Here is a 25,473-nt window from a genome sequence, read left to right on the forward strand (position 1 = left end):
CCTTAAAGCCAATAGCCCTCAGTACTGTACAGCTAAAGCCACTGGACTCATACCTGTGGACACTTGACTAATTAACCAGTGGATTTTGTAAAAAGATAAATGACAATTTTAATCACTTGCCCTTCACAATGGCCTTTTGAGCTTCTAGTCAGAATTCACTGTCACAGGACTGGGGTCAGTTTGCCTGCTCAGCAGTGGATAGGAACACTGCTTGTGTGATGCTCTGCCCCTGGGTGGATTATCCACAGCCAGGATTGAACCTGGTGTGCTGTACTGAAATGGTGTAAATTGTCACTCAAGGATTTTTCCTGGTCCTGCTTGCAGTGTATAAGGCTCTTTAGGGAAGTGTGTAATCTGGGCCTGGCAGCAGTCAGCCAGCCTACAGTAAGGAGGGGTGAGTTAGAATCATAGAATATCAGGGTTGGAAGGGACCTCAGGAGGTCATCTAGTCCAACCCCCTGTTCAAAGCAGGACCAATTCCCAACTAAATCATCCCAGCCAGAGCTTTGTCAAGCCTGACCTTAAAAACTCCTAAGGAAGGAGATTCCACCACCTCCCTAGGTAACCCATTCCAGTGCTTCACCACCCTCCTAGTGAAATAATGTTTCCTAATATCCAACCTAGACCTTCCCCACTGCAACTTGAGACCATTGCTCCTTGTTCTGTCATCTGCTACCACTGAGAACAGTCTAGATCCATCTTCTCTGGAACCCCCTTTCAGGTAGTTGAAAGCAGCTATCAAATCCCCCCTCATTCTTCTCTTCTGCAGACTAAACAATCCCAGTTCCCTCAGCCTCTCCTCATAAGTCATGTGTTCCAGCCCCCTAATTCTTTTTGTTGCCCTCCGCTGGACTCTTTACAATTTTTCCACCTCCTTCTTGTAGTGTGGGGCCCAAAACTCTGTTTAGGGAGCAGCCTGCTTTGTGTCTCTCTGTTTTTGGGTTCTTGTGTGTCGTTAGTCTGAATTCTAAGAAACGCAGTAGTGTTATGTTGCAACCTTCCAGCAAGAATATTTGTTTTTAATCTAACTTTTCTAAGTGTATGCCATGAACAGAGCACCTGGGACTTCTGGATCTTAAAGCATGAGCCTCTACTGCCTAAGCTAAGAGACCCAGGTCCCTATCTGTGGCCTAGTCACCACCAGAGCGGAACATTGTGCCACCTGGAGTGAGTGTGGGTTACACTTACATACCAGCAGTGGTCTGCATTAGATCATCCTCGTTCCCGTACCAAAGGTGGCTTTTTCCAGGTTGTACTTGGTATTGTGTCACTCCGTAGGAAAAAGGGGAAGGGAAAAGGAGATGCTGCTTATAGTGTTGAGATCTCAAGTGTTTCTTTATCCTGCTTCAGGGGGAAAGTGGTGCAGTGGGTTCTCCAGGGCTGGCCGGACCTATGGTAAGTTTTTATAATTTTTCAGTTTAACCAATGGATAAAAACAAGGTTGTTCTTGTGCCTGAGATAGTTTTCACTGGTCTTTGACTCAGCACTCTCCTAGTGCATTCAGTGCTGTTGTCCTTGAGAGCTGGAAAGGGAATTACAGCTGGTTGCAAATTTCCCGGCAGAATGTTTTTCCATTAGAAAATGCCATTTTGTCAAAATTGAAATTTTCTAGGGGAATGTGTCGATTTCAAAAACTTCTTTTTGGGGGGGGAGAAATCAAAATTAAAATTCGTAAGGATGAAAAATTCTGTTTTGATGCTTTGGGGATGGAACCTTGTGGTTTGTTTGTTTGTTTGTTTAAAAATACATTTAATTTTATATTACAAATTATAAAGTTAAAAAAAAATCCAAATTGAAATGACACATTTTTCAAAAATTCAGTTTCCAAGGAAGCTTTGAAATTGGAATTTTCACTCCAGCGGGGAATGAAAGCACATTTCAAAATGGTGAATTTCCCATGAAATGGAAATTCTGCTTCCTGCCCAGCTCTAAAGGAAATCTGTCCTGCAGTGAAAGGGGAGGGCATGTTACAGTGTGTATAAGATGGAAACACCATCTGCAGAAAGGAGAAAAGTGGAAGAAAAGGGAATTCCTTTCTCAGCGATCCTCTACCCCTCGGCTACACACCCACAAAGAAATGGCACTGTGGTGCGACGGGGGGCAGCTCTTCGATACAAGAGCATTACTGAGTTTTAAACATGGCCAGGGTTAGGAGACAGGGCATTGCATACGCATCAGTCTCTGTGGGAATGAGTTGGCGGTGAAGTAAATCCCTGTGCAGCAATAAAAGGGAGGTGTGAGGTGGTAACACTGGAAGGAGTGGGACTGACCTACTCATGCCAGTGACGTGCTCTCTCCAGTTTGGCTCAGCCCCGTGCTTTATGGTGGCTGTCTGGGGCTCTTTTGTGGAATGTGAGACAATGAGAGGTTACGATGCACTATTTGTATAGTGATATGGTACCTAGGAGCCTGGCTCACAGACCAGGACCCCAGTGTGCTAGGTGCTGTACAAACAGAGAATAATCAGCCGGTCTTGGTCTCAAAGAGCTCATGATCTTGTGCTTCTGGTGAACTCTGTTGTGTGTTAACACCACGGAGCTGATGGGAATCCCCCAGGGCTTTCTCCAGGAATACTAGAATGAGAGATGTTAAGGCCAGAAGTGTCCAGTAGGTCATCTAGTCTGGCCTCCTGTGCAACACAGGCTATAAAATTTCACCCAGTAACTCCTGTATTGAGCCCAATAACTTGGTTTTCTGAGCTTCTTGTCTGTGTTGCTTCAGCTGAGTGCCCTGCTCTGCTGGAGTCTGTCTCTGGAAGCCACAAGACAGAAGCCACTGGTGGGCACTGAAAATCCAATGGTAGGCCCAGGCCAATCATCTAGGGCCCAGCCAATCTACAAGCAGAGGCCTAGCCAGGTGGCCCCAAAGCAGGTATATAGGCCAGGGCTGCCCAGAGGGGGGGCAATTTGCCCCGGGCTCCCATGAGTATTCTATAGTATTGCAACTTTTTCTTATGGAAGGGGCCCCTGAAATTGCTTTGTCCCAGGCCCCCTGAATCCTCTGGGTGGCCCTGATATAGGCTACTAATGGAAGTAGCCTCTCCAGTCTGGTCAACATTGCAGCCTTCTGGGAGAATTCCCAGCTGCCAGGCAGATCTGACAGACCGCTCCAGCCAGCCCCCTGGCTGTCCTGACCGGTATCTGTGAAGGAGCGGACTGCATGGTTCTCCCGCGTTTTATGACAGACTAACTATGGGGACTGTAACTATGTGTTGTTTCATTGCAGGGGGAGCCGGGGCAGCCGGGGCCAGTCGGATTACAAGGAGTCAATGGCTCTCAGGTGAGTCCCTACCGGGCAACGTGGGGGAAGGTGCCATATACTTGCTGTTGTGTACCTCTCTTTCTTTGCCTGCTGTGCCACTTTATTGAGCGTACCTATGTTTGCTTTGTTCATAGGGAGAAATGGGCCCTTCTGGCTTGCCAGGCCCACGGGGCCCCAAGGTATGTCCTCGACACTAGCCTCGTGATGACAGCAGTTGCTATGGGGACCTTTGTGAAATGAGTTCAAGGGTGGAGCCCAGCTCCCAATGGCTCTCTCTCCCTGGCACTAATTGGCAGCCAAGGTCTGGGTGGAGGGAGGTTTAATTGGCCTGGAGGCCAAAGAACCCCCTCCATCTTTGCACCTCCAGCCCCTGCTGCAGACACTTCTGCTCATTCCTTGAAAGAGGTGAACGGTGAATAAGGAACTCAGCGCATCTGATGAACTGTATTGCAAGGTGGCACTTGCACTCAAGCTAATTCAAACCTAACTGTAGGTGCTTTCACCCCACCCTGTTTTCTGTAGGGACCACAAGGCTTGCAAGGGAGACGTGGACCTCCAGGGCCTAGAGGATCACAGGTAAATTGCTCCTGGATGCATAATCATCTTCTCAGTACAGAACACGTGACATTTCCAAGGCCACAGGTGTCCCATGCAGCACCCAGGAGAAGTGGGGCCTTGTCTGAGTCCTTGCTAAGCAAATGGGCTGCTGGAATTTTCCATTGCATCTCGCACATGGACTTAAAGGCTTCACTCACCCAGGCCATGTTCCCCACTGCCTGAGGGAATGCACAGGGTGCCCAGCGATGGGAAGCTGCATTCTCTATTGGGAGGGCATTTAACTGGGAGCCAGGAGACTCATGTTCTGTTTCCAGCACTGCCGTTTACCTGCTGTTGGACCTGGGCAAACCATTCCCCTGCTCTCTGCCTCTGCGTTCTCTTCCACCTTTTGTCTGCCTTGTCTGTTTACACTGTAAGCTGTTTGGGGCGGGGGCTGTCTCTCTCGCTGTGTGTTGGAACCGGGCTAGCACAACGGGACTCCAGTCTTGTTGGATAGAGTCTCGGGGGTTCTGCAATCATATAACCGAGAGGGTTGTAGACTCCACTGCTTACGTAAGGCAGCTGTATACCGTGCCAGGCCCCTCACCCTGGCTCTGGCCAGTTCCCCCCACCCAACCATGCACTCGGCCCCACCGTGGTCACGTCTGGCTGGGAAGGCCTGACGGAAGGGGAAATGGGGATTGGCTGAGGTGTGTGTGTGAGGGCAAGGGACCAGCTGGGGTGGAGCTGGCCACAGTGCATTATGGGGCCCACTAAACCACACACTAAACCCCTCACTGCCTTACTCTGTATCAAGTTACTCTGCTCACTGTCACAGGCCTCTGTGAGGTCACTGCCTTGCCCTGTACCCTGAGTGGCCAAATGGTGGTTTTACCAGGAAACCAGGCTTCCCTGGTTTTTCAGTTTTCACCAGACTCCACAGGGTTCTGCCCACTGATGCCTAGAATATGCCTCAAACTGTTGGAGTGGATCGAATGTGGTGTTCAAATTATATCGCCTGACAGACACCTGCCAGCGAGTATTTTAGAGGCACATAATCCATATTATCCCTGCTTTGCAGATGGGGTAACCGAGGCACTCAGAGGTGAAGGGACTTGACCTAGGTCACTGACTGAACCAGCACTGGAGCTGGGATTAGAATCCAGGTCTCCTGACTCTTTTTCTCTAACCAGCACACCGTGCTGCTGGCCAAGGGAGCAGTGTTCTCCTGAGAACGGGGCTCGTGTCTAGTATTATTGGTCAAGCAAAGCTAGGCCCTAGAGGGCCGGCTTTAGCACGTGTGGGGCCCGATTCGTACTCACCCGGCGGCACTCTGGGTCTTTGGTGGCACTTTGGCAGCGGATCCTTCACTCGCTCCGGGTCTTCGGTGGCACTGAAGGACCCACCACCGAAATGCCGCCGAAGACCCGGAGTGCCGCCGGGTGAGTAACAATTAAAAAGGTGCTGGTGCGGGGCCCGATTCCAGGGTATCGGGTGAATCGGCCTAAAGCCGGCCCTGAGGCCCTACACAATCTCGCTAGCATGTGTCTGTCAGGTGATAACATTTGAACACCACATCCGATCCATTTCAACATCCGATCCAGTTCTAAGGATCTGTGGGCAAAACCCTATTGATTTCGGTGAAAATTGAAAAACCAGGAAAGCCTGATTTCCGGTAAAACCATTTGGTCACTCAGAGTACAGGCATGAGGCAGTGACCTCACAGAGGCCTGTGGCCGGGAAGCAGAGTCACTCAGGGTACAGGCGCGAGGCAGTGACCTCACAGAGGCCTGTGGCTGGGAAACAGAGTCACTATGGGTACAAGGGTGAGGCAGGGATCCCAGGGTGAGGGCTAGGTGAGGATTAGTGGGCCCCTCACTTGACTCTGGTCAGCCCCTCTTGCCCCCACAGCTGGAGCCAGAGCCCCTATTCCAACCAGCTCCAGCCCCACCACCTGCCAAGTGGGGCCAGAGTGGGGGCAAGGGCATGGCTGGGTGTGCATCTTAGTATACAACCCTCTAGTAAGTTATGCTGTGAGATCCTAAACCTTTTCCTCACCTCCTGCTGAGGACTGGAGCCTGATTCTCTGTGCTGCAGGTGAGACCAAAGACTAGAAGGGAGGTTACACTGCAGGAAGAGCAGTGGTTCTTAGAAGATGCTGATTTCCTCATTGAGCATAGTCCTGGCAGGGACACCTGTAGGTATTGGTAGGCCAGCCCAGAGGAGTTAGTGGAAGGAGAAAAGACAGAGGAAGATGCAGGAAAAGACTAATGTAAGCAAGCTGTATCATAGGTGGAGTAATCCACATGGAAAAACATTGTCATTGGCATGAAAATATACATCCAGATCCACCCCGTTTCTGTAATGGGCTGTAGGAAAGCTTGGAATGAACTTCTCCATCACCATGGACAATTCACCAGGATTGTTTTCTAGTTTTGACCCCTCCTCACCCATCTGTCACAGACTGTCCATTGCTTGGGAGAGTTTCACTTGCAGGAAATCTAAGTGGAAACAGTGTAAGACTGGGAGGGTAGGAGGAGCCAGGAGTCGTGAGATGAAATCACCGGACATCCTGCATCACCAATGGGCACAGACCACTGAGCACAGGGCTTGAGGGTACATGGCATTTGAACAGACCGTGGAGTGAAAGAAATAGCACAAAGTGAATGAGCAATGCTGCCCTTGACCTGTAGTGACATCTTCTCCCACCCTGATTTGAAGGAGGCTGGAACAGATTCTCTTTCACTTTGACTTCATTTAAACTTTAAAGAATGGGGTCTCTATTCTTGCCTGTATTTACAGCTTATTTTCTTTCTCTTTCTCTCTAGGGTCCACTTGGGATAGAAGGATCCTCTGGGCCTAAAGGAGACCCTGTAAGAGTCTGTTTCCCCCATATATAGAGTTAAATACGTTCTTCCCCATCTTGCTGCCATTGCAATAATGTCTCATTGTTACTGAGGTTGCTTGTTGTAATGAGCCCATCACTGTAGTATCTGGTACCTACAGCCCTGAGGGGAGCAAAATGCTCTTGCCCTCCCCAGAGCTACTTGCCTGAATTGAACGAGCTCCAAGCGGTGCCCGTTTGGTGCCAGGACTTAGGTAGAGGCCTGCACAGACAGCAGAGTTCACCTGTGAGCTCAGCTTGATCTCCAGTGGGAATGAATTCCAAAGCCCAGGGATTTCTGTTGCTGGTATGTCTGTGCTGTACTCACAGGGTATGATAGAAGCTCGTGTAGTCATTGCTAAATTAAACCTAGCTCCGGTAACTCAGGGCCTGGAGCCATGGCCGGCTTTAGATTCCCCGGAACTGGGCCCCGCGCCTAAGAGGGCCCCATGCCTTAGGAGCCTTTAAAAAAATTTTTACTCACCTGGCCGCGGTCCACTCTGGGGTCTTCAGTGGCATTTCGGCAGCAGGGGGTCCTTTGGTGCCGCGAAAGACCCAGAGCAGACCCCCTGCCACCGAAGTGTCACTGGATATTTGAATCGGGCCCCGCAGTTAATAAAGCCGGCCCTGCCTGGAGCAGTGAAGCTGCAGCAGCATGGGCTGTACAAGCCCTGGAACCTTGGGTAGCTACTCCCAGGGCTCTCCTGTCCTGCTGCTGTTTCACACCTCTGGGACCTGAGCTGGCCAGACTAACGTCAGCTCAGGTGTGTCTACCCTCTGACTGCAGTGAGGATGATTGTGAGGATCCATGGGTCTTGAACCCAGGTCTGCAGGTCCCCAGGCAACCTTTGCATACCAGCAGTATCCAATGGCCTGCTAGTAACTGAGGGGCTGAGTGGCTAAAGGAAACCTAGCCCCACCAGAAGCACAGTTCATGGCAGTCCTGATTGGACGAGTGCCTGGCCCTGCTGTTTGGTCCAGCTATGCTATTTAAGCCAGAAGGAGGCATGGGAAGTAATCTGTGCAAGGGGGCAAATTCCTGGCTGGTGGCTACATCAGACCCTGTCTTCTCGCCTGAGTCCTGCTTACCTAACTTGTCCTGTGTTCCTACTTTACTGACCTATTTCTGGTCTCTGACCATTGGCTCAACGTCTCCTCCTGCCCCAAGCCATGGCTGTGACAGGTATACGCTGAGAGGGCCTTGCCTTTAGCCTCTGTACCTGGGGGCCATATGGCTGAAGTGTTTCTGCTGATGGCAGGAACCATGCCAGGCTGCAGCAGACTGAGGTAAGCAAACCCCAGTCACTTTAGTTTTTTGAAGATAAACACTGTAACCTTGACTGGTTGGTAGCGAGTGCAGAGAGTGGGACGTTGATGTGAAATGGTCCCATACTCCCCCACTTAAAGAGAAGAGGTAGGTGGCTTTCTCTGGGCCTTTGCTGTGTTGACTGGCTGGCAGAAGCACCACTGCAGAACCGGCTGTAGCCCACGAAAACTTATGCTCAAATAAATGTATTAGTCTCTAAGGTGCCACAAGTCCTCCTGTTCTTTTTGCGGATACAGACTAACACGGCTGCTACTCTGAAACCCATCCTCTTTCCCTGTCTGAGTGAAAGAAAACAGGCTCCAGCATGTGGAAAATGCCTTTCTACTATAAAAATGATACTCACAATACTGCTCTCTGACCCCTAAACTCCTACAAGTCAAAGGGGGGGGGGGAGAGGAAATTGTAAAATCTTAGGGAAAAAAGAAAGAAGGGCAAAAAACCCCAAATACTCTACCCCAGAAAGGAAGAAGGGCCAGAAACTCCATCAAGTCCGCTAGGAACTTTTGCTGTTGATTTTAAGTGGAAAGTTTTCAGTTCCTCCGGTGATGGGGAGACATATAGAACTCTGAGGTAGGTAGCACAGGCATATATCCTATGGAGTGATTCCATTTTTAGCTATTTCCAGTTCATTTGTCTGAGCTGTAGGCTCCAACTCACAGTCAAAAGAGAGAGAGACCCTTAGAGCTTGAATTTGGTCCTTTTCACACTTAGATCTGGCACAATCCTGAAACTTTGGGGAGGAGGGGGATGGTTCTGTTGTTTTTCTCCTCCCACATTTATTGTTGACTTGGTCACTGGCCATTAACTGCCATAAAGGTTATTGCATGACTACAGGTGTAGAAAAGGATGGAGTCTGATGGATAAGCAGAGACATTGGTGGTAATAGGTAAATGCAGAGTTGCGTGATTAAATGCAGTTCTTGGGTGATCCTCTGATCAGTTCGAAGGGGCTGCCTTATGAACAGTAGAGTATCCTCCCTTCGCCCCCATTGGAATGAATGTGACCAATAGTCATTCAGAAAACCAGTGTGTATTGATAGCCCATTCATGGCCAAAATGGGTCCTTGGCACCTCCTTTCCCATAGCGGCTGTGGCCAAGTGCCCTGTACGTGCCGAGTGAAGAGTCTGGCACCTGGGAGTCTTGCCTAAGGAGTGGGAAGTGTACAGAATTCATTAAACTTTTGATATCAAATCAAGAAATCTCCCTGTTGGGAGACTCACGATCCCCACTCCCCCCATTCCTTCCTCCTTGGAAATGGGATTTGATTTGTTACCCACCCTCCTGCTGTCACTCAGTTTGGATTTCTCTGGTGTATCTGTTGCCTTTTAATAACAGTCAGCCTTGATGAGTTAATTAAAACATGGCAGCCTTGTCATGAAGCCGTTTTTATAGGGTTATTTCTGGTTGCAGGGAGCAGTCGGTCCTGCTGGACTAAGAGGAGAGCGTGGTCAAGAGGGCCCCATGGTAAGTCTGTGTGGATGTATCTTTCCATGCCCCAGCTCATTATGGGTGAGGGTGGGAGTGGAGAGGCTTTGGGCATGGTGAATTCTTTATGTCATATTGCTTCAGTTCATAACCTGAACGGGTACGTTGCATTGGAGTGAATAATGAGGGAAATCCACTGGGTCTTTCCCTTGGCTCTGTCTTTCTTTCTGGAGCCCAGCTGCTACCCATGGTAGGACACCATAGACCGTTTGAGATCCTGCCCACTGCACAGAGGAGACAAAGCCAAGCTAGCTCTCTTTCCCCTTGTGCGTTCGTTGAATCATATGCATTTATCTGCATGTGTGGCTGGGCCTCTGCCCTGTTAGGAAATAGGCTAGATATAAGATGGGAGAGGGAGGGCTCTGCACGCGGCAGCCCTCACATGATACTGCTGCAACATCATAGTCCCCAAGCTGGACGTACTGGGAATGCCTGTGTGTGCACTGGGGAAGCTCCCGCCTACTAGAGGAACACTGTTGCCAAAGCTAAGCCCAGGTGACCTAGGGAGATTTCTGGGGCAATCCGGAGTCTGAGCCCTGGGGCAGTCTGCCCTGACTGGGAGGGGCTTAACTACTTGTGGTCTCTCTTCAGCAGGAAAGACTAAGGACTGGGCGTTGTCAGTGCCTTCCCTACACTGATGTATTCTTAAAAGTAGCTCTCCATGGCTTTCCTACACACCACCCATCTGCCAGAATAGCTCTTGCTGCTGACTTGCTTAAAGCCCCCAACACACTTACAGTCTTTCACCAATTCACGCAGCCGGAGCGCTTCATGCTCCCCGCTTAGTAGTACGGTTGGGGTGCAGTCGTGGACCATACTGGAGCCGTGTCTCAGTGTGGGGGGGTTCCCATAAGGCTTTTGCTTCTGATATTGACATCCTAAAGAGCCAATTGGATTGTAAGTTTTCCTCATGGGGGCACGTAAAACCTGGACGGTTGGGGGGCACTTGAGGATAATAAGCAAGGAACAGGCTTCTTCTAAGCTGTGCCTCAGTGGCTGCTGGAAATCTGGGCAGCAGGGAGGTAGCTCTGGTAGGAACCAGATTAGAAAGATGGTCTTGTGGATTGGGTGCTGGAGTGAGACCTAGGAGACTCTGGGTTCAATTCCCAGCTCCTCCACAGACTCCCATGGGTGAGTCTCTAATATACCTTGTGTCTCAGTTGCCTATCTGTAATATGGGAATAATGCTTCCCTTTGCAAGCATAGTAAGGCTCAAATCCATGAATGAGGGTGAAGCTCTGGTGATGGTATCATAGAATCTCAGGGTTGGAAGGGACCTCAGGAGGTCACCTAGTCCAACCCCCTACTCAAAGCAGGACCAATTCCCAACTAAATCATCCCAGCCAGGGCTTTGTCAAGCCTGACCTTAAAAACCTCTAAGGAAGGAGATTCCACCACCTCCCTAGGTAACCCATTCCAGTTCTTCACCACCCTGCTAGTGAAAAAGTTTTTCCTAATGTCCAACCTAAACCTCCCCCTCTGCAACTTGAGACCATTACTCCTTGTTCTGTCATCTTCTACCACTGAGAACAGTTTAGATCCATCCTCTTTGGAACCCCCTTTCAGGTAGTTGAAAGCAGCTATCAAATCCCCCCTCATTCTTCTCTTCTGCAGGCTAAACAATCTCAGTTCCCTCAGCCTCTCCTCATAAGTCATGTACTCCAGCCCCCTAATCATTTTTGTTGCCCTCCGCTGGACTCTCTCCAATTTATTCACATCCTTCTTGTAGTGTGGGGCCCAAAATTGGACACAGTACTCCAAATGAGGCCTCACCAGTGCTGGTAGTAAGTGGCCACATAAGTACCTAGAGAGATGACATTAGTATGCCCTTTTGGTGTGACTGGGGTGTCCAGAAGCCACCCCAAATGGCCAGTTACCTAGACAGATATGCCCAACCCAGACCATAGCATCTCCAGGGAGCAAGCTCAGCAGATCACATGTACCTGGAACCAGCTCACATGGGTGTTTAACACCGATTTTTTTTTTAACGACCCTCTTTAGGGTTGCTGGTAATTTCCCTTAGCCAGCGAGAATGGTGAGGTGGTGTTTAGAGAGCCATTTCCCTCCTGTTTCTCCTCTCTGTTCTCACTGGATCAAAGTTTGCACTTGACAGGCATCTGCACTGAAGAACAGTGCAAATGCTTAGCCCAGGTGAAAGGATGGCTGCCTGTACTAACAGTACCTTCCCCATGTTTCTAGCTCGCTCGCTCGCCTTCCCGGGGAGTAACAGTGTAGCTGACCCGTTAAATGAAACTGGGCTTAACTCAACTCTCCGGGTCCAGTCCAGGTGCTCCCTCTTTGGGCCGACAAAGAGGGCAGCAGGGCAGCGGCTGGGGCTGGGGGAGAGGCTGAGACAGAGACCCAGTCTGAGCAGACTGGTTCAGTCAGGTAGGGCAGGAGACGAGAGCTGGCAGAGCGAGAAGGTGGTTCCTGGGGGAAGGTTGAAGGTAGGGGAGCAGCAAGGGGAGTTTGCTGCTGGTGTCCCTGAGCCAGGGCTGAAGGCAGGAGGAGCAGCAGCAGCAGAGGGAGATGCCTGTTGGCTCTGAGCTTGAGAGCCAGAGCCAGGGCTGGAGCGGGTGGGAGGAAGGGAAGGGTGCTGTGGAAGGGTTTACCTGCTGGTGTCTCCTCGCTGGCGAGTTGGACCCGGAGGAATATGCGAGCACCACCGGGAGCGAGGGATGGCTCCAGCAGAGAGGCTGTGGGTGTTCCTGCTGGGATGAGCGGGTTGCACCCCAGAAGGAAGGGCTGGGCTGCCTGTCCTGGCAGAGGGACAGAGGACTGACAAAGTGTCTGGTACCAGGGTACGGTGAGAACAAAGCCGGGTTTTAAAGACTGTATGCGCTGGGGTGGGGGTGTGTGATGTGAACTGAGTCTTGGGACTTTTGGTTATGGACATTTGCACCAAGTTTTATTAATAAACTACGATGGCCTAGAAGATAATCCTCTGTGGAGTTACTGGGGACTCAAAAGGGAAACTGAAGTGAGGGATCACTTGCAGGCTGTCCTGGGGCCACAAGGGGGTGCCCTCTCCCTTACACCTTGCCATGGGATCATCAGCAATGACCTTCTGCAAATGAGGCTGGTGTTTCCTATTGGTCATGAACTTCAGACACTTCATTTTCTGGCACATACCTTTCACCCGGGGGGATTTGAAGGCCTGTGTGGATTTTTGTGTCCTTTTTAAATGTTGCATTGACTGTCTCTCTCTTTCTCTTTCAGGGGTTGATTGGAATGCCAGGTTCAAAGGGACTCCCAGGAGACCAGGCAAGTCACTTGGCCTTAGGGTAACCAGATAGCAAGTGTGAAAAATTGGGATTGGGGGGTGTAATAGGCATCTATATAAGAAAAATCCCTGAATATCAGGACTGTCCCTATAAAATTGGACATCTGGTGAATCATAGAACCATAGGGTTAGAAGAGACTGCAACGGTCATCTCGTCTAACCCCCTGCTGAGATGCAGGATTTGTGTCTAAACCATCCAGACACAAAGCATTTATAATTGTCACACAAGATCGTTAACCTGTGGTAAGAACACACCTTTTTTCCTTGTGTAGACACGTCCCAATTATCGGGGGAGTTGGATTGTTCAAGATCCCTGAAACGTTATCCCCTATCAGGAAGAACAGTGATACTTTTTATTCCCCTTGAATCTGAGTGTCTCAGAGCTCTCCATAAATGTTCAGACATTTGGCCTCCCTTCTCTATGCTCCTCCTCCCCCATTTAAGATATCACCCCCATTTTACAGATGGGGAAACTTCAGTACAGTTCAGCTCAGGTCACACTCAGTGAAACTAACAGAGCTGGGAGTCAAATCCAGCTCTCCTGCTTCCTCTTCCTGCACTTTATGCTGTGTGGACAGACGGCGTTGTGCTTAGTCAGGAAGGGTGTTGGGTGTTGGAGCAAGTGAGTCTCTGGATAGTTTAACCAGGACATGAGTCACCAGGGTGCAAGACAGCATCTTTGCTACTCTTGGACGTGGCCTTGGGATCTTTCGGCAAACACAAATCAGGGGTAGGCTCTACAGCACTGAAGGTCAATGCACTGATCTGTTACCTTTTGGAGTTCTGAGTTCTGGTCCTTCCCTACAGAAGGTCACAGCTCAAAATAGATTGAGTGGCCTCCTCCTGGCTCTTGCTGTACATCACAAAAGGTCTGGCAGCAATCAAGGTAGCTGGCGCACGCCGCTTGAAACAACAGTAGCAGGACTTGCTGCGTGTCAGCGTTGAGCTTCGTGTGTGGAAGGTTTCCGACTATCTGCCCATCTCATGCCCCAGTTAAGAAGTGTGTGTTTGAGTTGGGGGGTAAGGGCAGGGATCCCAACATAAAGCAGAAGGGAAGTTACTTTCTTTGTTAATTGCAATGCAGGTGGTCCTTCCTTCTGTCCCAAGCAACGAATATTTGCATCAACTCCAAACTACAGGAGATCTACTGTTGATCTCCTTGCCATCAAGGGCGGCTCTAGCTTTTTTGCCGCCCCAAGCATGGCAGGCAGGCTGCCTTCGGCAGCGCCTGCGGGAGGTCCGCCGGTCCCGCGGCTTCGGCATACCCGCCACCGAATTGCTGCCAAAGCCGTGGGACTGGCAGACCTCCCGCAGGCAAGCCGCCGAAGACTGCCTGACTGCCACCCTCACAGGGACCGGCAGGGCACCCCCTGCGGCTTGCTTGGAGCGCTGGTGCCTGGAGCCACTGCTGCTTGCCATACACTCCTCCTCCACCATTTTACAGGGGTGCTAAAGCTACCTGCAGGGGTCTAAAGTTCCCCGAGTATCTGGCACGTAGGGTCACATTGCAGCTTTCTGGTCTGGGTAGAAAGGAGACTTCCCTTTCTACCTGTGGAAAGATCCATCAAGAATGAGCTTTTGATCAAAACCGGTGAAAGCTTCCTTTCCGATGCTGAAAGCAGATCGCTGTGCTCCTCAGCCATGGGGAGCGTCACAGTTCGGTCTCCTGAGAAGCTGCACTTTTAACGTGTGCTCTTATTACAGGGTGGTGAAGGCACAGATGGAGTGAAAGGGGACATGGGACCCAAAGGAGACAAGGTACAGTAGACCCAGTGGCTGGCATTCAGAGGGTAATTTCTATCGCTTCCCCATTCCTCCCCACTGCTTAAATGTGGCCATGTCATCTCAGAGCATGTTTGATCTGGTTGTATTGTACTAACAATTAGATTGAGTTCTCTGCTGGCACTTTAAGAATAAACAATTAGAATCACTAGGCACCTTTATTCTAGCACCCTTCTTGACAGGCGAGTCTCTGTTCCTTGTACACAGCAGCCTCATTAGGGGGAGGTTTGTATAAAGAAGATCCCACCATGCCAGGAAAGTTACTCTAGCAGTCACCTGCAGAAATTCTGGACCCCTTTTCTTAACATTCTTATAGGTAGCATTGCCAATGTCAAGTGATCGAAACTCATGAGTCAGGCCCCCCAAAATCATGATCAGCTAAAAATCTTGATTTTTTTGTTTGTTTAAAGTTGAGTTCTTTTTATTTGAGTTCTGGTTCATGAGCCTTTAGGAATCAGTGTTTTAAGCTTTTTCCATGGGTATGAGTGCTAGATGCTTACTCCCCCCCGGTTTTCTTATTAAATGGAAGCTGTGATTCTCATGTAATCACATGACTCCAGAAGATGGGGCTTTAAGCCCCAATATTGTGAGGCTTATTATAAAATCATGAGCGCTGGCAATGCTGCATAGAGAGCTAAGTTAGCCGGACCCCCATCTGGGAGCCCAGGCCCACATCAATGGGGTTAGTGTGGTTCCCTTTGCAATAGAGGGTGGGCCAGATGTGGGAGGGCCACACAGGGATGTACGCCCCAGTACAGAGCTAACTTTTTCTAGGAGCCCCTTAGAATGGAGTGGGTGGGGCATAAGAGGGACAGGGAGGGGCCAGAAGATCTGCCATTGCCCAGATACTCCTGTCCTTCATCCCCCTCCAACACATAGTGTTCTCAGCACTGCAGCTCAGGTCTGGGAGGATTCGTCCCACCATGGCTCTCCTGTGTCTCTGCCCAGCCTAGGTAATCCACTCTGGTACTGGATTAAGTTCTCATCGGGGTGCAGTGTTTAATAAGAGGCTTGATAGCAGGTGAAGTTTCCCTGGCGAAGACGTGGCTGCAGGGAAAGACAAGCTCTGAGCTGAAGGTCATGAGAGAACCATTAAAAGTGCCTCTTGCTCTGCCAGTGGAATTGGATATCCCTGGTCACTGTCTCCTGAGCTCCTTGCTGCAGCGAGGAGGGGCTCTTGCTCCCAGCTGGATGTAGAATAGGCTCAGGATTCTCCAGCCCTTTGTACTTCTCCTGTTAGCATGAAGCAATTTGCGTTTAGTGACATGGAAACACATCACATGTCAGAATAAAGATTATGGAAGCTAAAGTACCAATGGCAAAAACCGCCCCCGAGCTGGGCCCAGAGAGAACCAGTCTCTCCCTCAAACAAGAGGCCAAACACACACAGGACGAGATGTGGGGGAAATTGCCCAAATGGCCAAAGATGAACCTGACTCAAATAGAAAAGATTCTGCCCTGACTGAGCCTGGAAGACCAGGCTGAGAGGGGCTCTGGCAGAGCACAGACAGGGGAATTCCACAGATCCATCTGTCTAGGTATTTACATGGGCTCATCACCACAGTGTCAACACCTCACAGTCACTAATGAAGAGGGTTTACTTCCTGTGAGATCTGGCAGCCTCATCCCTGTTGTGCAGGTGGGGAACTGAGGCACAGGGTCAACTGACTTGCCCATGGTCACACAGGAAACGCTGTGGCTGAGCTGGGATTTGAAGCCAGGTCCCTTGAATCCCAGTCCAGCACCATATCCATTAAAATGCCCTTCCTGCCAGAGAATGGATCTGTGACCCGAAAATGTCCTGCCCTTGTCCCCATTCAGATGGGACTGTCGGCGGGAAGGAATGGATCACCTACCTGACCTCAGCTGGCTTGGCAGGTCAGAGGTGGGGCCTGGTATATTCTCCCTTAGGCCCTTGAAAACAGAGGATTGCCCCACTCCTAATTTCATGTTTGATGCTTTGCCTTCAAAGCAGAGGCCTTGCTGTAAAAGCAATGGCCTGTGTATTTGCTCTAGTGTCCTGTATGTAGAGAACAGGTTTCATGCGATTCTGCGGGGTCTATCCTGAAAGAGAGTTAACTGGGGAACCTGGAGCACTGCACCCCAGAGCATAGGTGCTGGAACTAGGGGTGCTGGTGTGCCCCCTGGATTGAAGTGGTTTCCATTATATCCAGGGTTTACAGTTTGGTTCAATGGCTCTCAGCACCCCACTATTCAAATTGTTCCAGTGACCCAGAATAGCACTCACAGATCAAACAGAGAATACTAAGAACACAAGAACAGCCACACTGGGTCAGACCAAAGTCCATTTAGCCCAGTATCCTGTCCTCCGACAGTGGCCAATGCCAGGTGCCTCAGAGAGAATGAACAGAACAGGTAATCATCAAGTGATCCATCCCCTGTCGCTCATTCTCAGCTTCTGCCAAACAGAGGTTAGGGCACCATCCCTGCCCATCCCGGCTAATAGCCATTGATGGACCTGTCCTCCATGAACTTATCTAGCTCTTTGTTGAACCCTGTTATAGTCTTGGCTTTCACAACATCCTCTGGCAAGGAGTTCCACAGACTGACTAACTGCATTGTGTGAAAAAATACTTTCTTTTAAACCTGCTGCCTATTAATTTCATTTGGGGACCCCTAGTTCTTGTGTTATGAGAAGGAGGAAAGAACACTTCCTTATTTACTTCCTCCACACCAGTCATGATTTTATAAACCTCAACCATATCCCCCCTTAGTTGTCTCTTTACCAAGCTGAAAAGTCCCAGTCTTATTAATCTCTCCTCATACGGAAGCTGCTCTGTGCCACTAATCATTTTCTTGCCCTTTTCCGAACCTTTTCCGGTTCCAATATACAATACTACCCTGGAGAAACCTGGCTTTGGCGCGTCAGTTACCCAATTCCCACCTGTTAGGCCTTCCAGATGCTAAGCCTGGGAACTTCCTCCCATGTAGCAGGGCAGCCGGAGAGAGCGGCACAGGTATGGCAGGATAGGGCAGTAGGTTATGGGGAGGTTTGTAGCTGCTCATCTGGTTTAACTAATGGCCTGTCTACACTAGAGCATTGAACTGCTGCAAGGTTAAACTGAGCTGCAAAGTGTTTCTAGCCCCATTCGTTCCTGCACGTCTACACACATTTCCCTGCAACTGACCCTGTTCACCATATTTCCAGGCCTGGCGCAGGTGTACGGGTTGCAGTCTGGGCCAGGGCCTTTTCATGATTTACCCATGAGCTGTGGGCAAAGTGTGTGTGAATATCTCAGCCCTTTTTAAAATGAAAATAATCACAAATAATTCTTCCCCTTCCCCCTCAACCCAGTTACTGGCCCAATGGCCAAGTTTTGAGCCCTCGTCTGGATATGGGTCTCTGCCAGGGATGCGCTAGGCCAGGGGTCAGCAACCTTTCAGAAGCGGTGTGCCGAGTCTTCATTTATTCACTCTAATGTAAGGGTTTCGCGTGCCAGTAATACATTGTAACCTTTTTAGAAGGTCTCTTTCTATAAGTCTATAATATAGAACTCAACTGTTGTAGTATGTAAAGTAAAGAAGGTTTTTAAAATATTTAAGAAGCTTCATTTAAAATTAAAATAAAATGCTGAGCCCCCTGGACCGGTGGCCAGGACCCGGGCAGTGTGAGTGCCACTGAAACTCAGCTCGCGTGCCGCAGGTTGCCTACCCCTGCTCTAGGCAGTATCCAGAAAGGGAGGCGACTCCATCAGAGGGAGTGAGATCACCCCATCCCTACTTTCACTTTAGTGGCAGAATTTCAACAAGGATTTCTTAGGAGCTCATGTCACTAGATGAACATTCAGCTGGAGCTCCCAATTGCTCTGTTCTCCTCACGCCCTGGGCAGATCTTTTTAATCTGAAAAGGACCTCATTTTTGGTGAGAGAGGCTGGTCCAGTGGTTAGGAGTTGGGCGATGTGGGTGCAGTTCTCTGCTCCTCCACAGACTTCCTGTGTGACCTTGGGCAAGTCACTTAGTCTCTCTGTTCCTTCTCTGTACAGTGGGAATAACCACATGACCCTGCTGCACAGGGGTGTCCCGGGAATAAATGCATTGAACAGTGTGAGGTGCTCAGATAACACAGTAATTGGGGCCATATACATATTATAGATGGTCAAATCCTGCTCAGCCCCAAATCTTGGGGCGCTCTGATGAGGTGGAGCGGCGTGTCTTGTTTGGGCTTCAACCCACCGGTCCTGGTAAGGAGACAGGATCGGGCGTGGTGTTTCTGAGGAGGACGTTGTTCAGTGGTGTTGACTCTGAATCAGAGGTGGGAGCGAGCTGCCAAGTTCAGAACTGGGTGTGGACCCAAAGTTCAGGGTTACTTGGATCCGGGGATTTGGCTGAGGTCTATCTAACTTCCCAGGGCTTGGGCTAGAAGGGACTTGCCGGGAATAAAGACCAGCTGGTGGTTGTGGCTGCAGGACAAGCTGGATAACAGGAGGCATGTTCTGGTGACCTGATCAGAGAAGGAGCATTTAGGGTTAATTAAGGCTGTTTCCTTTTCCACTTTATTCTGCCACGAATGCAGCATGATGAGATTGAAGAGACCCAAAGATAAAAGAAGACGGACTATCCAGAGGGGGAACAAGGAGATGGCTGCCCTGGGGGTTTAGGAGCTGAGATAGTCACGCTAGCTGCTTATTACAAAGACCTCGTCCGTTTTCATCTCCGTTCACGCCGGTGGAAGGGCAGCAGGAGGTGCAGCCAGGCCCTCCATGATTATTTGTATCTTATTGCTTCCAGGGAGAACATGGGCCACAGGGGATGAAAGGGCCCCCAGGAGTTCGAGGTCAAATGGGTCTGCAGGGATTTCCTGGACCCAGAGGGCCAGCTGGACGCCAAGGACATGACGTAAGGAGTCTTTGCTTCTTGACGTTGGTTATATGCTGTGTTGCAGCACAACATGCAAGAGAAAATATCTTTTAAGTGGTGTCCCCTCCCCACCTTGAAACATACCCGGGAGAGCAGGGTACGGTGCTTGGCTGCTTTGTCAGTGGCCAGTGAGTCTACACTTATCATCCGTTTACCCTTCCCCACCCTGCAACTCAGCCCTGAGTATATTGTGCTTTCCCTTTTAGCATTGATTTTCTGGGAGAAGCTGGGTTCTTAGGCCTTTACGTTCTGCGGGTGCAATTTATCAGCAGTTCTATGCACGAGTGGTCTAACAACATGGACAGCGGGTTGATATCAATTGTCCAAACCTGGGCCCTGAGGTACGGCACTGAAATAGCATTTGAGATTCAGTGCCTCGTCCTGCAGGGCAATCGGCAGTCGTGGTGCAGGTGTGAATTATAGGCCCCAAGCAGGTATCTGATTCCACGTTAAAATGAATCTGAAGGTCACATTTCCCAAGCAGCAGATGGAGAATTGCTCTAGAGGCAGGTGTGTATTTAGGAACCTCATCCCAGCTCTCACTGAGTTTATGGTTCTGCTGAGCCATTGCCCGGTCTTGGTGTAAGCGGGTTGCTGAACACGCTTCCTGCCTCTCGGCAGAAAGGACCCAGACTAGAATCGTTGCCGTGCCTCGGCTCCAAATGCTTCAGCTTCCCCATTTCCCCACTCCTTTCTCTTGACTGACTCTCTGTAACCCTTGATCCCATCCTACAGTCTTGCTGGGATTCTCAGCTGCCTTCCTCCTTGCCTCTCTCTCCCTCTGGATTAAACCCTGGCATTCTGCCCTGCCCAGACTCACTTGTAGCTGACTCTTCCTGAGACAGTTGGTGCAAATATTTCCACGCGCTACCGTTCAGAACGTTGCATCTCTCCAACTGACCCAACTTTTTCCTCTCGACAAGTCGTCATGAAAAACACACGATGCACGAGCTCCCTCTAATGGTGAAGCGCCATGTGCTTTAAAAACACGTGTACTCTGCTTATTGCCATTTTCATGTTGTCCGACTAATGCAAATGTCACTTTCCATAGTGAATGATAAATCTCATCTGCCGTAAGCTTCGTACCCTAGAAGAAATGCCGAGGAGAGTTTATTAACTGTCTCCCTCACTATCGTTACTATCGAACTGCTGTGAGAAGTTGAACATATATCCTATTATTTCTCTCTAGTCAAGTTACATCTTCCTGGGGAGAAACTTAAAATGAGAAATGAAGGGGTACACATGCACAAAGAGAGATGCTGCCTTGCTCTTAAACCCTGCAAAGAGGTACTTAATCCATTGGCAGAGTGGATTCAGTATCAGATAATGGGCCAGGTAGAAATTAAGGGCCAAATTCTCAGTAGGTCCACAGGACTTGACATTAATGGACCTGGGCCAGTGCACACTAGCAGAGATTTGATCCCAATTGCCCTGGAATTGTCCCATAGGAGTCTATGTAGATGATTCTAAATTAGACAATTGAGAGAGCCACTGCCAATGCAGCTTGGTGCAAAATTGTGGCCAAAGGCAGGAGCTCAATGGATTTCCAATGTGTTGTTTTGCAGTGAAATTGCCCTTAATAATATCCTTGTGGGGGTCTTGCTGGTTGTTTCTCCAGATCAGACCTGCTCACCACTTTACAAGTATTTTGAGATTGTGCAGTTTGCAGATTGTTGTTTCTAACTGCCAGCCCTTCAAACTGAAGCTGAGATCAGGGAGTGAAGCTCTCTGGTTCTTCCACCACTGAAAATAAAGATGCTGCCATTGGAATTTTGTTAGCAGTGAAGAAGGCAGAGATTGCCAGACCAGCTCAAAGCAGAGCTCGTCTAGTTCAGGCACCTGTCTCCAGTCAGTTACACCTGGCCAGGTGGAACCCTCCTTAGCGTGTGAGACCCGAGAGGGTCAGAGCTTGAGGTGCTGCAAGAAGGAAGCTGATTTAAAAAGCGCTTTCTCATGCAGTGCAGATTTCAGTGCCGAGTCTCAGGGCGGGGCGGATGCAGCAGGAAGCTGAATATTTTAACATAGAATTAGATCCTTGCTGATCTTTCTCTTTGCATGTTCAAAAACACAAGAAAGATGAGAGAAGGGGCTTGTTGTTTCCCCTTTGCCTTTCCAGGAGTAAGATCGCACGCTGTCTGAGAATAATGCTATCTCATTTGGGCCCCTATGAGTCCTGCTTAGGCATTCACTGGTCAGATTGGATACATTCTGAGAGAAGGATAACTCAGCAGAAATCCTCTCCCCACTGAACAGTGCCCTTTCCAGCTTAGTATGCAGCAAGCCCCATCTCAAAAGAGTATCTGCTTGCAGATAGTAGCTTCATGCATTTTACTGTGACAAGCCCACAGCCATCCTGGCCTTCTGTGTCCCTCGAGGCTGGAGGGGGGCATTAAGAGATCTAGACCAGGGGTTCTCAAACTAGGGCCACCGCTTGTTCAGGGAAAGCCCCTGGCAGGCCAGGTCGGTTTGTTTACCTGCCCCGTCTGCAGGTTCGGCCGATCGCAGCTCCCACTGGCTGCGGTTCGCTGCTCCAGGCCAATGGGGGCTGCAGGAAGGGCGGCCAGCATGTCCCTTGGCCCGCGCCGCTTAATCATCTTAATTCAACTTCTTGGAAACAAACACAGTTCGATAATCCTGGTGATTTTTAGCCCTGCAGCAGTTCCTCCTTCGTTTTTGGCCCCGGTCTGTTTTCTTTTCCTACCAAATGAAACACTGAAGGGTTTGTTCTCCATGCCATGCTTGGGAGGGGACAGTGCTGGACTGCTCGGCAGTGGGCTGCTTCTCTCTTTGATGCATGGAGGACATGGCGACTGTCTCTTTTTACAGCATGTCTGTACGGCATCCAGCACCACGATCCTTGATTGATGTCCTGGGCGTTACTGCAAAACCAGTAATTAATAACCCCATGCCCTCTCTCTCCTCTCTCTCAAGGGATCTCTTCCCTGCTGGATGGCCAGGGATATTTATGGTGAGACATCTCTTCTCCTGCTGAAGAGCAGGGGATCTGCGACTGTGGGTAACACCACGACTGCGGGTAACACCCTTGTAAAGGTGCTTGTGCATACAGCTTCTCTCTCTTTGTACCTTATGTAGGTAACTCCCCCTTGAAAGCAGTATCCAGTGCATCAGCGTGTACTTAGATCGGCAGCATTTCCAAAGATCAGCTGGAGCCTTATCCAATAATATTGAATTCAAATATTGCCTTGCACACAGCAGACTGTCCCCGACTCATTATAGAAATGATTTTCCAAAGGTTGTCTTGACTGTCCCTTAATTCTGCTTCTTTGCCCTTTTAGGGGGAGGAAGGACAAATAGGCCCACCTGGCCAGAACAACAGTGAAGGGCCGAAGGTCAGTGTCACCATTATTTCTTCCCTCTCCATTTTGTCGTGATAAATCCTTTATGTAACGCTCTTCATCCATGGATCTCAGAGGGCTTTAGGGTTCGTCTACACAGCAAAAAACCAGCCCCACGGCAGCGACTCTCAGAGCCCGGCTCAGCTGGCTTGCGCTGCAGGACTAACAATAACGTGTAGCTGTTTGGGCTCGAAGACCCTGCCCCCTCACTGGGTTTCAGAACCCAGGCTCCAGCCCGAGCCCCAATATCTACCCTGGACTCTGACTCAGTGCCGCTAGGTTTTTTTGCTGTGTAGATGTAGGCTCATTTGCAAATCCAAGCCACTGAATTTAAACAGGGTTTGGGTGCCTAATACCAGTAGGCTCCTTTCAAGATCCCAGCCTCTACAAAGACAAAGTGCCATCCCCGTTTTGCAGCTAGGGAAACTGAGGCACGGAGAAGTGAACTCTCAACAGAGCCATACCACCTATTGGTGTGCATGACTGTGGAAGGTGCGGGGCATGATAAACTCTCTTTGGAGCAAGGCTGGGTGTTGTCCATAGCTATAGCTTTTTAGTACATAGCTCCACATTGAGGTGTCTTATGCTTAAATAGATGCTGCCAGCCTAAAACTCATGTAAAAACCAAATGTCCCATGTTACAAATAACATCATAAATTGTGGAACTGTGGTTGTGGAGAGAGGAAATAAAACCTCTGCTACTCTTCCCCAGTTGCTGTACTATAGACACTTGACAACTTTTACTTTTTCTGTATTTGCTTTTCACTGTTTGCAATTCACCGAACTGACTGTCATTGTCCAAGATGAGAGATTTCATTTGTTTCTTGTCATTTTCCACTTTCCATCCTCCTGCACTGTCATAACGCTGCAATATTTGGGTTTGCCAGCACTGAAAGCAAATTAATGTTGACTTGTTAAAATAAAGGTGTTTTTATTGGGTTGGGGGGTGGAGGTTGTGGGGTTTTGTTTTTGTTCTTTTTTCATTCAAGGAAATATTTCTCTTTGGTCTTAGATTTTGTAAGAGCATTTGCACAACCTAAACCTCATATTTGATCTGATGGAGTCTTTTTATAAAATAATGTGTTGTTCCGTTTGTAATATAGCTGGCAGTGGGTCCTTCACTGGTTCCCAATGTGTAGAGGGTGTCCCCTTTTGCAGGAGTGGAAGGCCCAAAAATACATCTCAATTGCTCTCCACAGTGGCAACGTTCACTTTCTTAAAAGGGATCATCAGGTGGGATTGTACTGGGGGCGGCGAGCCAAAGCAGCCACCCATGCTGCCGAGTAGCGCTAGCACATGTCTGTCTACGGGGCTGGGAAGCGCGCTCCTAGCTGCAGAGTAGACCTAGCCAGCGCATGAGGCCAGCTTTAAGGTGGATTTGTTTACACTGGCTTTTTCCTGATAGGTCCCTGTTTGGGTAATGAACACAAAGGAGTTGATCATATTTTATTCCACCGAATAAGAGTTTCCCTGTTTTCAGTATCCTCTTTGTCCTGTTCAAAGAGAGTTTGAGATGGTATTTTGGTTGCTCTTCATGTGTGTGCGTGCGTGCGCGCTGATTCCAAAATGAAATGATAGTGACTGTATCCTGCAGCCCCATCTGTGAATCTGCTTGACAGGTTTCAAGCACTGAGAATGTGTGACCTCCACTTGGTGCATTGCTTAAAAAGGGGAAAACCCTCCTTCTTCAGTGGAGGCAGAGCTGGCGGAGTAATAGGCTACAGAATAAATCTGACCGGTAGAGGAGGGGGAAAATACTGGCAACCACCTTCCACCTCTGTATACCCATCCACCCCTTACACACACAGCCTCTCTTTACTGATATGTGGGTGTTGGCATAACAGGAACCCTTGTGATCCATAGACATCCGGCTGACGGTACCCCAGCAGAGCTGTTGCCTAGCCTGGCACCCCAACTGAACCTTTAGGCAGGATTTCAGAATATGAAGGGGGTGGGAACTACGCCTTTCTCAGGGTGAGAATTTGGCACGTGTTGAGGGTCTTGCTCCAGCTTGTGTCTGCTACTCTCATAAGATTTCTGGGTTCACCTGTGGCCCTGAGCAGACAGCACTTTTGGAGACTTCCAGTGACCTGGTAGTTCTCACATTCCCAACCCAGACTACCTAGGACTCTGCATCCTGGCAGCTTGGGGGTTTCAATAAGTGACAGGCACATACAAAAAGTCGTGTCTGTCCCCACCCCTCCGCATAGCAGTGCTTGCTGGGCCCACCATCTCCGCTTGCCCAGCTCGGGACTGATGTGGCTTGTAATGTAAGCTCTAGCCGGTCCCTGAGGGGTACCATGCGTTACACCCATTACAGCATCATTTCAGTAGGAAAATCCACATCAAAACTGACATCTCCAGCCTGACCCCAAGCTGTTAGATCCATTGAGTCCAATGGGCTTTGGAAGAAGCCCCTGAAACTGTAAAGACACATGCCCAGCTCTGTATCTCTAAGATAGACAGGGATGGTGGGGGAATCAAGCAGTGGTGCCTGAAATGATTTTTCCCTGTGAATTTTTAGGGCAGTCGAGGACCAGATGGCTCAAAGGGAACGCCTGGGCCAAGAGGACACAGGGTAACTAACAGAGTCTTTTGTTACTTGGAGGTGAACGTCGGGGTCATTATAGGGCTTGAAACCAGCACCTTAAATATCTCCAAAAAATTGCTCTGTGAGCA

General features: G+C 49.5%; 1 protein-coding gene across 7 annotated transcripts in view; it reads left to right on the forward strand.

The window, feature by feature from the left end:
* COL27A1 (collagen type XXVII alpha 1 chain) overlaps positions 1-25,473 on the forward strand; it is a 247,087-nt gene that overhangs the window by 170,473 nt on the left and 51,141 nt on the right. For all 7 annotated transcript variants that reach the window (XM_039506042.1, XM_039506046.1, XM_039506043.1 and 4 more), the window contains 11 exons: positions 1,351-1,395; positions 3,226-3,279; positions 3,396-3,440; positions 3,784-3,837; positions 6,627-6,671; positions 9,420-9,473; positions 12,714-12,758; positions 14,482-14,535; positions 19,310-19,417; positions 22,735-22,788; positions 25,319-25,372. In XM_039506042.1, coding sequence (XP_039361976.1) covers positions 1,351-1,395; positions 3,226-3,279; positions 3,396-3,440; positions 3,784-3,837; positions 6,627-6,671; positions 9,420-9,473; positions 12,714-12,758; positions 14,482-14,535; positions 19,310-19,417; positions 22,735-22,788; positions 25,319-25,372 — 612 coding nt within the window. The remainder of the gene's footprint in view (positions 1-1,350; positions 1,396-3,225; positions 3,280-3,395; positions 3,441-3,783; positions 3,838-6,626; positions 6,672-9,419; positions 9,474-12,713; positions 12,759-14,481; positions 14,536-19,309; positions 19,418-22,734; positions 22,789-25,318; positions 25,373-25,473) is intronic.

This window comes from Mauremys reevesii, linkage group 19 (genome assembly GCF_016161935.1).
Source record: "Mauremys reevesii isolate NIE-2019 linkage group 19, ASM1616193v1, whole genome shotgun sequence".
NCBI lineage: Eukaryota > Metazoa > Chordata > Testudines > Geoemydidae > Mauremys > Mauremys reevesii.